Source organism: Coenobita brevimanus, chromosome 101 (genome assembly GCF_032717465.1).
Source record: "Coenobita brevimanus isolate Jiangsu-jjx chromosome 101, ASM3271746v2, whole genome shotgun sequence".
NCBI lineage: Eukaryota > Metazoa > Arthropoda > Malacostraca > Decapoda > Coenobitidae > Coenobita > Coenobita brevimanus.
In genome coordinates this window covers 68966540-68982615 of record NC_137054.1, presented here as the reverse complement: position 1 = coordinate 68982615, position 16076 = coordinate 68966540, and the positions used below count along the sequence as shown (strand labels likewise).

The following is a 16076-nucleotide window of genomic DNA, read 5'->3' as shown; positions in this document are numbered from 1 at the left end:
GGCCACCTACTTTACTGACGGCTCTGTTTCTCCTGACGGCTCTGCTGGATCTGCTTTTGTCGTGGGGAATTTGGTTGAATCATGGCGCCTCTCCCCAGGAGTGTCTGCCTTCCAAACAGAGCTTGCAGCCATTTTGGGTGCATTGCGCCACGCTCATCACCACCATTATAGACGTGTCATTATCCATACGGACTGTCTTTCCTCCCTTCAACGACTACGCTCTTTCTCCCTCCATGACAATGTGTTCCTCCTAACAGCAATTTACACGGTTGCAACTCTTCTTGTCCAAAGGGGAGCCACTATCATACTTCACTGGCTCCCAGGTCATGTCGGGATTACTGGCAATGAAAGAGCTGATGACGCGGCTCGCGCTGCCTGCACTCATCCAGAGATAACATTCCCCCTCCGCCCCAGCCCCTCATACATTCTTGGAGCACTAAAGGCAACCATAGGCAGACTGTCCCGGGAGGAACACCAACTCTGCATCTCGGGGGGCTCTAGCTCTGCAGACTGGTATGCCACTGCTACAGCATACTCTCCCCTCCTTCCTCCTAAGGCCCTGCCTAATTTCTTAGTGGTGAGAATACGGAGATTGCGCCTTGGGTTCCCCTGCTTCAAACAGATCTCTGGTACGGAGCCTGATCCATGCCCTCATTGCTTGGCCAGGTCCGATGTGCCTCTCATACATTACCTCCTTCATTGCCCCGCTACATCTCTGCTAAGGTCTTGCACCGATGGTGCCCATGCCCGATCAGGTGATGAATTTAGGGATGCTGCTGGCATTGTTGCCAGGGCACCTTTTAATGTGTTACTAAACATGGTCAAGGACTACCCTCCACCACGTTAATCTCTGAATGAGCACTATATGTGCAACTGTGACGGGCTCTCTGTTTGCCCGTGTCCCAGTTCAACTGGGACGAATATCCCCAAAAAAAAAAAAAAAAAAAAAAACTACCGCTGATGTTCATGAACTGCCGTCAACAACCGAAGAGGGGCGGGACTCTTCTGCCTCCGTCTCTATGGCTGAGGATGCATCGACCGGCACCTCGGCTGGAGAGGAGGTCGATGAGCCCTCCCTTCCTCGGGCAGAGGAGGACAGCCCATCTCGTCCTCCTATCGTGGATGCTAAGGACTGGCTAGACGTGTCCTCCCACCATCACCTCCTGGCACTCGACCGAGTGGGAGCATGAAATAAAACACTCAGATCAGCTAGACACACGTCCTTGACGATCAGACTGGGTGAAATCCCCGACCGGAGCAGATCGCACAAGTTGGTATAAGTCGTGGCTCAGAGCTGATACGACTCGTTGTATCAGCTCTGAGCCACGACTTATACCAACTTGTACGATCTGCTCCGGGCGGGGATTTCACCCAGTCTGATTGTCAAAGAGGAGGTGTGTCTAGCTGATCTGAGTGTTTTATTTCTTGCTCCCACCACGCTTAGCCCCCTAGATTGGTCGTTGTGTGCACAGCCGGTGCCTTGTTGGTGTATTGTGCATCTAGTAATCTCATTTGGCCTAATGCCCCTCACAGTGGGCGATTGCCATAAAGCCACAAAAGAAAAAAAAAATGCACGTCATAGACACGCTCCCCTGGTAGATGGTTTAACTGATTGGCACGTGACGTCAGTGGCTTGATATTCAGGAACGCACTTGGAACAAATCGTCGGACCTTGCTACAACAGCTTTATCTACAATCAAGGCTACAGACAAATTGCTTTTTCCCAACATCTGTGAGATGCTGAAGACCTTCATTACTCCACCAGTAACAACCTGTGAATGTGAAAGATTTGTATCTGCCCTTCGCCGACTCAAGTCTTATATACATACTGCCATGGGTCATGAACGTCTGTATGGTCTAGCTCACCGGCAGGTGCATTATTCAACCAGCATTGACAATGGTCATGTGATAGACATTTTCAGCAGGACACACCAGCGACGTTTACAATTTACAGATATTTTGAACTCTGAATAGAACATTAAGTATAGGCCCCTACTTATATATATATATATATATATATATATATATATATATATATATATATATATATATGCAGCGGAATTTTCGTTATTAAAATTTTGTATTAGCCTACTTGTTGCATTTGAAAATAAAAAGATAGTTTCAATGAAGAATGAAAAGTAAAAACTATATAAATTAAAAAATCAGTGCCAGTATTTTCCAGATTTCCAGATTTTGGAAACCTGTCAGGTTAAAAGCCTAGATCCGCCCCTATCTCCAGCGCAGGTAGGCTACTGTACCATTGGCCATCTGCGAAGGTATAATGAGGTGTGTGTGTGTGTGTGTGTGTGTGTGTATTTGTTTCCTGTAAAACAATGGTGTGTGTGTGTGTGTGTGTGTGTGTGTAATTCACTGGGTTGGTCAGGATCACTTGATGGTTGTGATGGTCGTGATCGTCAGCTTTTACCCTCCCGGAACGGAGCTGGGAGCTCATATAGTACGATCTAAGGGCAAGGCTGTGACCTTCACACACACACACACACACACACACACACACACACACACGTCCCATTGCTCAAGGGGGACAGTAACCACCCACTTCGTCAGTGAAACTTCGCAACCTGAGCGAGGCGCGAACTCCCGTCTACCAGATGGCAAGCGAGAACGCTACCACTGAGCCAGCGAGCGGTGTGTGTGTGTGTGTGTGTGCGTGTGTGTGTGTGTGTGTGTGTGTGTGTGTGTGTGTGTGTGTGTGTGTGTGTGGTTTCCTGTATAACGAACAACGGTGTGTATGTGTGTGTGTGTGTGTGTGTGTGTGTGTGGTTTCCTGTATAACGAACAACGGTGTGTATGTGTGTGTGTGTGTGTGTGTGTGTTTGCTGTAAAACAATGGTGTGTGTGTGTGTGTGTGTGTGTGTGTGTGTGTGTGTTTCCTGTAAAACAATGGTGTGTGTGTGTGTGTGTGTGTTTCCTGTAAAAAATGGTGTGTGTGTGTGTGTGTGTGTGTGTGTGTGTGTGTGTGTGTGTGTGTGTGTGTGTAGTTTCCTGTATAACGAACAACGGTGTGTGTGTGTGTGTGTGTGTGTGTGTGTGTGTGTGAGAGAGAGAGACAGAGACAGAGACAGAGACAGAGATTACCCTTCTCACACATCAACACTTCGTATGGCATATATTGTTCTACACCCTTCCAGTACGGGGTCTGTCCCTAGCCGAAGAAAGTAGTCTTATGGAACTCAAAATAACGGGGGGAAAATGTCTTTGTACCGAGGGGGTTAAAAGGGACTGATTTAAACCCTTTCCCTGCCATGACGCATTTCATCCACGTAATTTTTTGCTACGTACAGACGATTTGGATTTTTTTTTGAGTTTTAGGGGACCGGATGAGTTTGGTTTTTTATTATAACGGCGCTCTCCGAAGCTGAAAGAAATAGCCATAAGGTAGCAAGAATATAAAAGATAATAAGATTGCCAACATAGCCAAGGGAAGGCAAGATGGTCTCCACTTAGCTACAAAACAGTGACATGCCTCTGTTCAAATTGCCATGATCAGAGTACAAAAGTATGTGTTCGCAAAATCTGTGAAAATGATGTGTAATGTACGTGCCTTACTGTACAGCTGGTTGTATGATGTAGGAATGCACTGTATAAGCGTGTATGAATTCCGGGCTGTTACTGATGTGTGTGTGTGTGTGTGTGTGTGTGTGTGTGTGTGTGTGTGTGTGTGTGAGAGAGAGAGAGAGAGAGAGAGAGAGAGAGAGAGAATCCACAATACAGTAAGGCATATACATTACAGAGGTAGTAGGCCTACGGATCTGAACTGAAATGAATGGCCATGACCACCTCAGCTGATCCAACTGAATTTCTAAGTGGCCTAAATAACGTACAAGAGGATAAGGTGTAATATATAAAATAAGTCACCGAGGAAGAGGTGTTACGGAGCCTCTCGCCCCACTTAGAATACAACTTGATCTGCTGTAATTTGATTTTTCAAGAGTCTGTGCTAAGTATAATCAATGAGAGATTTTAAGTATCTGTGTAGATTCAGACTTTTCTCATCACGTCTTTAAAGAAAAATATACATAGTTTCACGCCTTCCAAAAGGAACGTGTCCCCCAGTTTAGAGACCTCTGCCCTCAGCCATCATCATCATCATCGTCGTCATCACCATCACCATCATCACTAACATCACCTCCATCATCGCCATAATCACCACCACCATCATCATCATCACCTATCCCACAAAAACTAGTCAGTGTTGTAATACCCTTTCTTTTTTCAGACTACAGCCCTCCCAACCCAGCGTGATAAATCGATAAGTCAAAATGGACATCGAACGTGAACACCTTTTGAGAAACAGCAGCGACGAGTATGTGACTCCGCCTTCACCTCACTTCGAAGCGAGGAGTAAGATGCTGTTCCTACTTTTATTTCTCCGTTTATCACCCCTCTCACGATCGAGACAGCTCTGGCATCCCACTTCAGCTAACGCCAGACGATTTTACTCGGCTGGGGATTAGTCATAGGAGCCTGAGAGTGGTAATTCTTGTTTTATGCATCACGCTCTTTTTTTTTTTTAGTGCAAAGAAGGAACCTAAGGCTGAAAGAGCCACAGCATAGCCTACTGTAGATTGAACCTCCACAGCATAACCTAGATTGAACCCCCACAGCATAACCTAGATTGAACCCCCTCAGCATAACCTAGATTGAACCCCCACAGCATAACCTAGATTGAACCCCCTCAGCATAACCTAGATTGAACCCCTCACAACATAGCTAGATGGAACTCCCACAGCATAACCCAGAATGAACCCCCCACAGCATAACCACCCCAAGGAGGCCATTGGTTTCACATCCCTTCCATTTCCAGACGATTTTATTCAGCTGTAGTATTGAAGGGGTTGATGGAGGGTATATCTAACCCCCCAGTAAAAAAAAGAAAAAAGAAGAAAAAGGTCTCCCTCAAACTGAAAAAAAATCGTCTGAGGAAGGAAAAATGAAAAAAATAATACGTCATAGGATTGAAGGGGTTAATTTCTCAGGCGAACACAGGGGGTCCATATGTAACTCAGGTCTTCTACTGTCACATCCACGCCCACACCAGCAGATTGAGCTGTCCCCATTACACATGATATACCAGCTGGTGAGTGTTAGTGGAGTGGTATTTCTGGATCACCCTGTACAGTGGTGGCGTTAAGCAGAGTATAATATTGTACCGTAAGTGTTTTTTTTTTTTCCCTCTGTCTAATTTGTCTGTCCTGCTTACCTGCCTGCCTACCTGTTTGTACACTTAACTGCTGTCCGTCTCTCTCTTGTCTAACCTACATATTTCTGCATGCATACCTACCTGTCTGTCTGTCTGTCAGTTTCTCTGTCTCTCTGTCTCTCTGTCTGTCTCTCTCTCTCTCTCTCTCTCTCTCTCTCTCTCTCTCTCTCTCTCTCTATATATATATATATATATATATATATATATATATGTGTGTGTGTGTGTGTGTGTGTGTGTGTGTGTGTGTGTGTGTGTGTGTGTGTGTGTGTACTCGTATATTCATACAGTATGCATATGTTGTGTATACTTTTTAGCCATACCCACAGCGGCGTTCAAACATAGTGCTCATTCCTGAAACTTTTCAGCCACACCCACAGGGACGTTCAAACATAGTGGATATCCCTGAATGTGTTGACCACTCACTGAGTTACTGTACTTTCTTGAACAAAGAGGTCCTGGCTTTATGGGAAGAGTGATAGATAGGTGAAATTTTACACAGTTGTAAACCTTTCCCGGACCAGGTTTCAAGCAGGTGGAACTCTCGATGGCCGCCCCACACGGTGCACGGGGGTGACGGCCCCCGGGTGTCCCACCCAAGTCCGTTAGGCATGACCAGTTTCTTTTGCCTAGGTACAAGAATTTTTTCCACAGTGGTAGAGCGTACTCGTGCCAGGTTATAAGCATAGTGGAACCCTCAGAGACGTTCTCCCGAAGGGTAGGTGGCCCTTGGTGGTCTCGATCAGAGTCGTTATACACGGTCAGTTTTTTAACTGAATAACATGAAACATTGCGTACTGATATTTGTTCATCCTGGTAACTTATTAAGAAGGATGGAACCACCGAGGGTCGCCCCTCACGGGGGAGGGAGTGGCCTCCTTGAATCCCAGCAAAGCCACTATGCACAGCTATAGTTTTAAACTAGGAGGATGTAATTTTGCATACAGGTAAGTATTTACCCTGGCCACATATAAGGCACGGTGAGATTAGACAGGGTGAGACATCCTATGACCAGCCGCATGGGTAGAACACGGCTTCCAGGGGAACAATGCCATGGCTTCAGACTTAAGAACATGAAATTTTGCACAATGGAAGATCTTTATTGGGCCCACCCCACGGTGGGAGGGAATGGCCTCTGGGTCCTGGTCAAAGCCTTTATGCTGGGTCATGATTTTTAACCTAACAACACGAAATTTTGCATTCTGGTAAATGTTCACCCCGACTACGTTTCAGGCGGGGTGGGACCCCAGCAGGCCACCCTTTACGGTGGGAAGTACAGCCCCAGGGGGGACAGCAGCATAGTTTTTACTTGGGCACACAAAATTTTACACAGAAGTAGACATTCACCCAGACCAGAGTATATAGAGGATGAGCCTTGAGAGAGTTGCCCTTCTGCCTCTTCGTAAATGTTTATTTCGTTTCCTTTATAATACAGCAAGCGTGGATGAGGCTATCAAAAGTGTTCCTTCTCTTGTTTTTACAGTGTTACGTACCAGCCAAGCCTCATTCACACCGGCATCCACCAGCGTCTTCAATGTCAACTCAGGTTATAATGAGGCCACTGGTGGTCAAGATGAGGCTGCTGGAAATCAAAATGGGATTGTTGGAGGACAGCACGAGGTCTTCGTCAGATGTCAGGGAGAGATCAGAGGAAATCAGAGTTTCCCCATCCGCAACTGCAATCCTAACCTGCCATCGTTGGCCATACCCATCCAACCCTCCCGTCCTCACCCCTCGTCATCTCAGCTCCCAGAACCCAGTCCCTCCACCTCCATCACCATCCCGCCGCCCCCTGCTCAGGGTGGTGCTCCTGTCTACGAATTTCCTTTAGGTGAGTAGGGGCTGTTGGTTATTCATCATCATCATCATCATTATCATCATCATTAAGGCCGCTGTCATCATCATCCTCATCATCAACATTATTGTTGTTGTCTTCTCTAGCTTCACCTTCGTCAGTATCAGCATCATCCAATAATCATTATCATCATCATTACGTTTCTCATTTGTCATCATCATCATCATCATCGTCTTAATTAAATTTCTAGCCTCTTCCTCATCCTCCTTCTCCCCTATCATTATCATCATCATCATCATTATCATCATCATCATCGACTACTGATAATACATTTTTATCTGTATTCTCCTACCTTCTCTCTATTCATTCAAAAGCCAAAGGCGCCTGTTACAGTTGTGTGCACAGCCACTGCACTTAGCTTGCACTCTTGTTTCTGAGTTTGATTATTACGAATTCTCTTCACACTCGCTTTAGTTCGTATGTCATTCTCTGACTAAATATGTTTGTCCTGCTTTCTTATCCCCTAGTGGTAGATGGTGACGACTAATATGCACTCCCTTAATGTAATGCTACTTACTTCTTTCTTCATCTTTTATCATTCTTTTTTCAGCGTCTGCCCTCTTCCTATTTCTTACATCCATCCTGTCACTTTTTATTGCCTTTCTTTCCATCTCAGCTTGCTCAATTCTAAATGCCTTTTGTTTTCCTGTAGCCCAGGAAACCATGTACAACTCTGGATGGTAACCATATAAGCGAATAACGGGATGATGCGGATCCTACCATAGTGTCTCTGTTAACTGGATGGAGATAAACAGATGTGGCGTCTGTCCAAGAACTTAAACCTCCACATTTTTCTCCGTGTCTTGTGACGATGTACTGTCTGTCGTAAGGGAACGTCGATTCACTGCACGGAACCGTCCTGTAGATGTTGCTTGCCTGCGATTGATGTGTCTGTTTGGCCTGACATACCAGGGTTACTCAACAACACTGAGAACTAGCAGTTGATTTTATCTAACACTTTATCAGCTACTTTTCATACTAGCAGGTGATTTTATCTAAGACTTTCTCTTGTTTTTTTCTATTACCAGATGATTTTATTATATATCTTATATTTTTCCTACTAGCAGGTGATTTTATCCAACGCTTTTCTCTGTTGCTTTTCCCACCACCATTTGATTTTACCCATCACTTTCTCTGCTGCCCTTCCTACCACCATTTGATTATACCCAACACTTTCTCAGCCACCCATTCTGCCACCATTTGATTATACCCAACACTTTCTCTGCCACCCATTCTGCCACCATTTGATTATACCCAACACTTTCTCTGCCACCCATTCTGCTACCATTTGATTATACCCAACACTTTCTCTGCCACCCATCCTACCACCATTTGATTATACCCAACACTTTCTCTGCTGCCCTTCCTCTCACCGTTTGATTTTACCCTCTACTTTCTCCACCAGATGAACAGGGTCGTAAGAAGATCGTGGTGGTGGGCTCAGGCAATATGGGGAAGGCGCTGACTCTTCGCTTGGCTGAGGCGGATTACAGCGTGATAGTGGCCAGTCGAGATCCGGACAGAGTTAGGTCAGTTTGGAAATTACGTAACCCCCCATCCTTAGCGATTTGCTCTGTGCACAACATCTCAATGTCCCATTTTATGCCATTGGAGTTCACAAGACGGTATTCTGAGTGACTGGAGATGTCGTAACCCATCTTGCTCAGTGATTTGTCCTGCATACCACGCCGTAACCACAGTATCCTCTTAAATATAACTGATGCCAGCTACGTCAGCATTAAAACGATGTAAATTGTTAAAGGAGTGTAGGAGAATTTGGCAGACATTTTAGTCGTAAATGCAATAATAATAATAATAATAATAATAATAATAATAATAATAATAATAATAAATTGCTTTGGAAGGAAATAGGGAAGGTCGGAGCAGCAGGTGAATGAAAAGAATGGATAATGGTGTTACTGGAAAAGGGTGAGTTGTTGAGGAGATGGAAAGAACTTTTCAACCAGTTACTAAATGTGGTGAGAGAAGTAAATACTGTGATAGACCTGGGAGAGCTACAACAGGGAGAGGAAGAGTTTCACTGGCTACGCTGCTATCTCACTTGCATACTTTCCTTGTGTGTGTGTGTTTTAATCGTACCTTACCCTGTCTTTAGGTGCGCAACGGGGACATGATGGTGTTGATGATGATGATGTATATTTTTGCTCAACCTGTGTCTAACCATTGCAGAAGTGAAGTGCTGGAATGCAAAGGAAATGTTGCAAGGACAGAAGACGCTCTAGGAGAGGAGGGAAGCTTTGGTGTGGTCGTGATGGCTGTGCCTCATCCCCTCGACGATACGTTTCCCATCAACCTCCTTAGGGGCAAGATAGTAATTGACATCAGCAACAGGTAGGGCATGATGATGATGATGATGATGATGATGATGTTTGAGTAGGAACGAAACTTACGTTTTCCTCACTGCGTCTGCATTTGTATACCCGTTTTACCCTGACTTTGCCCAAAATTGCCATCACATCTTGAATACCCCTCCTTTTCCTTGCTCTTAGTCGTCGTGGGGGGCGTCGGAGACATCGACTAGAACCTTTGCGTAGGGGGGCTCCTGCAGGGTACCTTAACGAACTCCACGGTAGAATGAGGAGGTTTGGTTGGTAGGTGGACGTCATGTTTGACTCTCTTCACTATGTTTTGCCGTTTCACCGCTCCTTAGGTTCCCGTCGCAGGGGAGTCCTTATTTCAAGTTTCCTACTTCGACCCTCGCTTCCCCCACCCCCCTTTACCTGAACTACTTACGCGCATCTGTAAAACTCCGTGTGGAAACTGAGGTCTATCGCTGGGGGTTTTATTACCTCCGCCAACGAAGTTGGAGTAGGTTATGTATTCACCTGCTTTTGTCTGTTTGTCTACGCGATATCTCGAAAGTTCTCAATGAATTTTATTGAAATTTTGTGGAAGGGTGGTCCATGGGCCAAGAAACAATTTATTAAACTTGGAGACGGATCCGGATCTGGAATATCCCGCACAATATCTCCAAAAGTTCTCAATGAATTTCAATGAAAATTGTGGAAGAGTAGGCCATGGGCCAAGAAAGAACTGATTAAATTTGGGGGCGGATCCGGATCCTATGTATCCTGCACAATATCTCCAAGAGTTCTTAGTGAATTTCAATAACATTTTGTAGAAGGGTGCATCATGGATCAAGGAACAATTAATTAAATTTGGGGGCGGATCCGGATCCTGTGTATCTCACACGATATCTCCACGGATCCGAATCCGGATCCCTTTTATTGGCAATGGCATTGGCGGAGGCATACACTCTCTGAATGCATTCTATTACCTCTTACGTCGGGCAGTTTAGTTGGGAGATGTGTTAATCCTGATCAGTATTTTGTCTTTTTGCTTAGCATCAATAAAGAACTTGTCATACGAAAGATACATCTTCATAAAGAATCTGTGTAAGCACGAAGCTTTCTTTAAGATAATGTATGGACTGTTAAGAGTCACACAGTAGAAGAACGATTGTTTTACAATTTCTTCGCCATAACACCTGAGTCTGGCATGTGTTCGGTGGTCATCTATTGGTGGTGAAAGGAAATTGAAGTTGCAGGGTAGTTGTGAAATAGCCGTGCTTGTCTGGTTCGTTTGATTATCCTCCCGCATTTAACGGCAAGTGGCTTTGGCTTCCAGATGTGTTACCGACAGTTGCTCTCAAGTGTGCTGTTGGGACTGCAAGCTGCCAAACCGAAGGAGCCAAGCCGAGACCCTGCAGAGAGAAGCGGCAGGCGTGAGTGTGGTGAAGGCGCTGAACGTTTTATCAGCCTACTCACTCTCATCTGGTCTCACAGGCAAACAGGTGAGCAAGAGAAGAAGTGCTCAGTGGTTAGAGATGTGGTCTGCTCTTTCAAAAGGCGCAAGTTCGATCCAGGCCTTGAGCCCCCTTTCAGGCTGCTCTATGACCGTACCGTGCTTACTACACCTCTTCTGCATGATTAATCTCTTGATACAGTGATATAATAAGACAGTACTGCGGCTTTATATCCTTTCCATAGCATTTTTTTTTTTTAACTGCCACCTTCTTCCAGTCTTAACTCTTTGCAACAGCTCAGCATTCACGAGAGGTGGCAGATTTAGGGCATACTAAAGTGGACAGTAAATCACATTCACAACCTCACCTGTCTCCCCACACGTACCTGACCACCACATCAGTTAACCACACGTCTCGCCACATCTGGTCACCACACCTGCCGCACCATACCGGTCTCACCACACCTCTTCACCACAATTGCTGCACCACATACGTTCACACCTGTCTTACTACAACTGCCTCACCACTCAAGTTCACACGTGCCTCACCACACCTGCCTCGCCATACCTGCCCCACCACACCTGCCTCACCACACCTATCCCTCTTCCCCAAGGTTCCGGTGTGTGGTGACTCTAAGGCCTGCAGACTGGCGTGCGCTATGGTTCGAGATCTGGGCTTCGTACCAGCATACAGGGGCACACTGGAGGAGGCACGACAGCTGGAGGACATCCCACTAAAGTACTCTTGTGATGTTGGAGTAGGAAGCTTCGTAACATCTCTTTCTTGGCGACCTAACATTCCACCTACACTTCACTACACATAAACTTCACTTAATATGCCAACTACACTTCACAACGCATAAAAAGTACTCTTGTGGCGTGGTGTTGGAGTAGGAGGCTTCGTAACATCTCTTTCGTTGCGATTTAACATGCCAACTACACTTCTCTAATCAACTTCACTTAATATGCCACCTACACTTCACCACACATCAGCTTCACTTAATATGCCAGCTACACTTCACTACACATTAACTTCACTACACGTCAGCTTCACTTAATATGCCACCTACACTTCACTACACATCAACTTCATTTAAAATACCAGCTACACATCACTATTCACTTATGTGGTATTTCTTGCCACTGTCAGATAAATTACATGGACATTGACCCTTCTCGCACTCAGCTAGGGAATTATGGAGCATTGACTTGTTCGTCGTATTCTGGGAGAGAATTTGATCTTAACATAAACTGCTTGCCTTACCCCTTCAATCGGATGACATTATTCAAGCCATCACCAGGCGATTTTGTGCTGTTAAGAAGGACCTATAAAACTGTAGAAGTCATTGAAACATACACTCCACCCCTCCAGTTCGTAAAATCTCTCATGATTGTGATCTTTTTACCCAAATTTGGCCCGGATTTTCGTCCTTTTGCAGCATATATCGCGCAGGGCCGGTGGAAGAAAAACAGTGCTACTGCTCTGTATCCTTTCCATAACACTTCATCGTGACTAGCATCAAATTATAATGGTTATCAGTTACTACAACGCGGCACTCAGGATAGCAGTTTTAAGTCAAGTAAAAACAGTGACGCTCTACTCCCCCAGGCGGTATCCTGTATGTTGTGGGGACGGCTGTCTGCGTTATCAGTGTTTGTCCTGCATCATTCATTCTTTATCGATTCTTACTGCCACTCCCACGCCAGCAGACTGAGCTACATTTTCTTGTGGAGCTGTATGTGCTGATCCCCCTGTTTAAAAGTCTGGTGACAGGAAGAACAAAAATTAAGATACGTCATTGTAGTGAAGGAGGTTAAACACCCTGTAGTCCTTGTACTCTAACTTGATCTAAAATAATCCATCTCTCTGGCCTGAATTCTGAATTGTAACAGGATATTAACACTAGAGTGTGACGTAAGGATGTGGAGCTATAGCAGTGCCCTTTTCTTCCAGTAAACTGTGTGAAATAAGCTGCATAAATGATATAAATTTCGGTAAAGTTAGGGTGAAAGAACTGTGCAGTCGATGGGTGAAAAATCTAATCTCAACACTTCTTTGCCTTCAAGGTTCTTCCCGGCGTGGCAAGGGCCCTTCTGGTTCTCCGTGGTACTCTTCGTCATCTTCTTTATCCTCACCACCATCGAGTTAGTACCAACTATTTTATAATTCATTCCATATTAAGAGCTAGATTAACCTTTCATTTGGAGTGTCAGGAGGTATACCAGTCGCTGTGCAAGTTGTCTGTTAAGCTCCGGCCTCCGTCACCCACCGTCCGGAAAGTGGGTGAGAAATGGGACCACAACTTTAGGAGGGGGGCGGGACTTTAATGACAAGTAGTTTGGCTGTCGTAGCAGAAAACAAAGTAAACTTTGTAGATAGTCCTATGGCCAGTAGCAAGAGTAATAGAAAAAACATAAGTTTGGAATGAACATTATCTCCTTTAAGTCCTTTAGTAGTGATGCTTACTTTATTGCTGCTACCGGACAGTTCAAGTTGTCAATAATTGCTTCATTGCGATGTATAATTCATTGCCACCGCCAGATAATCGTCTTCATTAATTTCTTCATTACAGGGTATAATTTATTGCTACCTCCAGACGGTTTGTCTTCATTAATTCCTTCATTACGATGGTTATTTCATAAGATGACTAGAACGGTCTAGATGTTGAAAGAATGAACTACAGAAAAGCGTCATCGTGCTGAAGCGTTAGACCCTTATTGTTATACAGGGTGGCCCATATATAACCCTACATCTCCACTCCGCTGGGTAATTTTTCCAGTGTTGTGGGGACAACTCACACAGCGTTATCAGTGTCCACCCTGCATCATTTATTCATTTACTCCCTCGACTGTCACACTCACGCCAGCAGACAGAGTCGTCCCCGTAACACAGAAGATACCGACAAGTGAATTTCAAGTTCCGTGTTCTTTACGGGCCACCCTTTACCATCGCTGTCAAATTCTGTTAGCTCCAGGTTTATTTATTATATTACTGCTCTTTACACAGAGTCCTTGTAATAGTTACCTTTTTGTTTTTATGCAGTTATTTCCACAGTAAATTACAGAAAAATTTCCTGCTCAAGGTCCATTGCTACCTAATCAATTGATTTCTCAGTTCCCCAAAACATTAGTATCAAATGTTTGGAAAAAGATGCCGTGTTCAGGAATATATTCGTGACTTGTATTTAATTTTCCTACACCTTAATCGCTGGGGCATAAGTGGGATGCCTTTACGTGGTGGCACCTAAAAACCGAGCTGATGCACTGCCCGATGATGCAAACGTCCCTTGTATCCTTCCTTGTCTCCAGAAAGGAGGATGGTGACCTGCAGGCGTGCAAACTTCATTCTGCAGTCCACCGGGTTCACGTTCAGAGAAGCTTGGAATTGCAACTATCGCTACTACTACTACTACTACTACTACTTCTGTTACTACATATACTTCTACTACTTATACTGCTACTACTACTACTACTACTACTACTATTACGACTACTACTACTACTACAACTACAACTTACTACATATACTTGTACTACTACTACTACTACGACTACCATGACTACTACTACTACTACTACTACTGCTACTACTACTACAATTTCATGGCTGCAGTTCCTGGCATTAATAAAGTGCCCGCCGAGACCGCCACAGGACCTCCCACCTCACCACCCCCCACACCACCGCCGAGCCGCCACCCCACCACCACCCCAGGAGGACACACAGGTGAGGCTAGTGACCTCGGGCAAGAGGGTCATCGGGACATTCCGGCCCTGAGCCCCTATTCCTCGCAAGTGCCCCAACCCCAGGCGTTCAGACAACCTGAACTACTGTGCGGGCGGGGTAGTGACCGTCAGACCAGGGGTGGGACTGAAAAGAGGTCAGTCCCAAGTAGCACCGTCTTGACGGTCTTGCTACACCCTCTAGGGCAGGAAGAGGCCCAAGGGCAGGAAGAGGCCCAAGGCTATGGCCTTAAAAGAGAAATAGACACAGGCTACGGCCTGACAAAGTGTGTAAAGAGGAAGGTGACCCCAGGCTCCGGCCTTAACACGCTGAGGAGAGAGAGAGTTGCCTGTGTGCATCCCTCTCCAGTTGTACTTTGGCTACGGCCAGAATACGGTCCAGGGTAGAGAGACCCTGCTACCGTACGTGTAGCGCTACCCAATTACGGAAGCGGCGACTCGGGGCCGGCCTCTCGCCGGAGCAGACGGGTGATCCCGTTTCTCCGTTAGTCAATTCCCGTACGGGCAGACACTCAGTTACGACTGGGGCACGTACCAGGGTGGAGAATTCCCTGATGGTAGGATCTGTCCGTATTGGAGAGAGTGCGGCCCTCGTGCCCCTCACTCCGGCTTGTTCCCTACTGCGGGAGGAACACAACGCTGACGGCCGCTTGCCTCGGCGAAAGGGCGACCCCGATCACCCTACTGGTGTCCCTCGCACGCAGGACAAGTTCACGGCACCAGCCAAAGTCCATACTAGGGGAAGTGGAGCCCCACCTCAGCCCAATGAACACACTCAGGGAACCACGAAGAGCGTGAATCTCCCTCAAGCCTCTTTCCCTCCGGGGAGCCCTTCGTCGCCATCCAGGCTTCTTGGCCAAGCGGAGGCGTTAGAGTGGTGGCAAGGCCCGATTGCGGAGTTACCGCCCACACCCGGACGCTCCTTAGCACTGTTGGAGCCCTACAGGAGTCGCTGCCGCAGCCCAGCCCTGACGGCGCCTCTCCCCCTTAGCACCTGCAGACCCCGGACGCCCAGGCCTTCCACCACGTTCCCCGACGACGGCGACCTAGGCTCTCTCACGCCCCAGCAGAAGAAGAAGCAGGCCCGAATCCTCCGCCTGTTCGGTCCTAGTCCCGAGGGCCCTCGATCAGATCGAGGCCCCAGACTACGAGGCCTCCCTGCACCCCACCAGTGCGGCCCTAGGAAGGAGCCGCCCCTCAGGTCAAGGCCCTAAACAAGGGAGCCTCCCTGGACAGTAAGTACTAGTGACCCAACTACCCAGGAAACATGGGTAGAACAGTGATAGTGACAGTGACCCCTAATACAGTGACAGTGATCCAATGCACAGTGGCAGTGACAAATAAAAGTTATGTTAAAGAGTGATATTGGAGTAAGTCGTGCTTGAACATTAAACAGCTCAGTTCCCCCTCTCAGAAAGGACGCGGGGAGTTTTCTGTGGAGTCGAAGGTAGGTGTGTGAACGAGCCGAAAGGCTAATGAAGTGCTTCCCTGCGACTA

General features: G+C 46.3%; 1 protein-coding gene across 3 annotated transcripts in view; it reads left to right on the top strand.

Moving 5' to 3' along the window:
* Window positions 1-4275: 4275 nt before the first annotated feature.
* LOC145414973 (metalloreductase STEAP4) overlaps window positions 4276-16076 on the top strand; it is a 57021-nt gene continuing 45220 nt past the window's right edge. For 2 of the 3 annotated variants that reach the window (XM_080284386.1, XM_080284385.1), the window contains exons 1-3: window positions 4276-4362; window positions 6702-7049; window positions 8479-8602. In XM_080284386.1, coding sequence (XP_080140512.1) covers window positions 4281-4362; window positions 6702-7049; window positions 8479-8602 — 554 coding nt within the window. In that variant the 5' untranslated portion in view covers window positions 4276-4280. Of the gene's footprint in view, window positions 4363-6701; window positions 7050-8478; window positions 8603-9263; window positions 9426-10721; window positions 10888-11452; window positions 11578-12905; window positions 12984-16076 lie in introns of all 3 variants that reach the window. The other variant, XM_080284387.1, reaches the window with a different exon arrangement.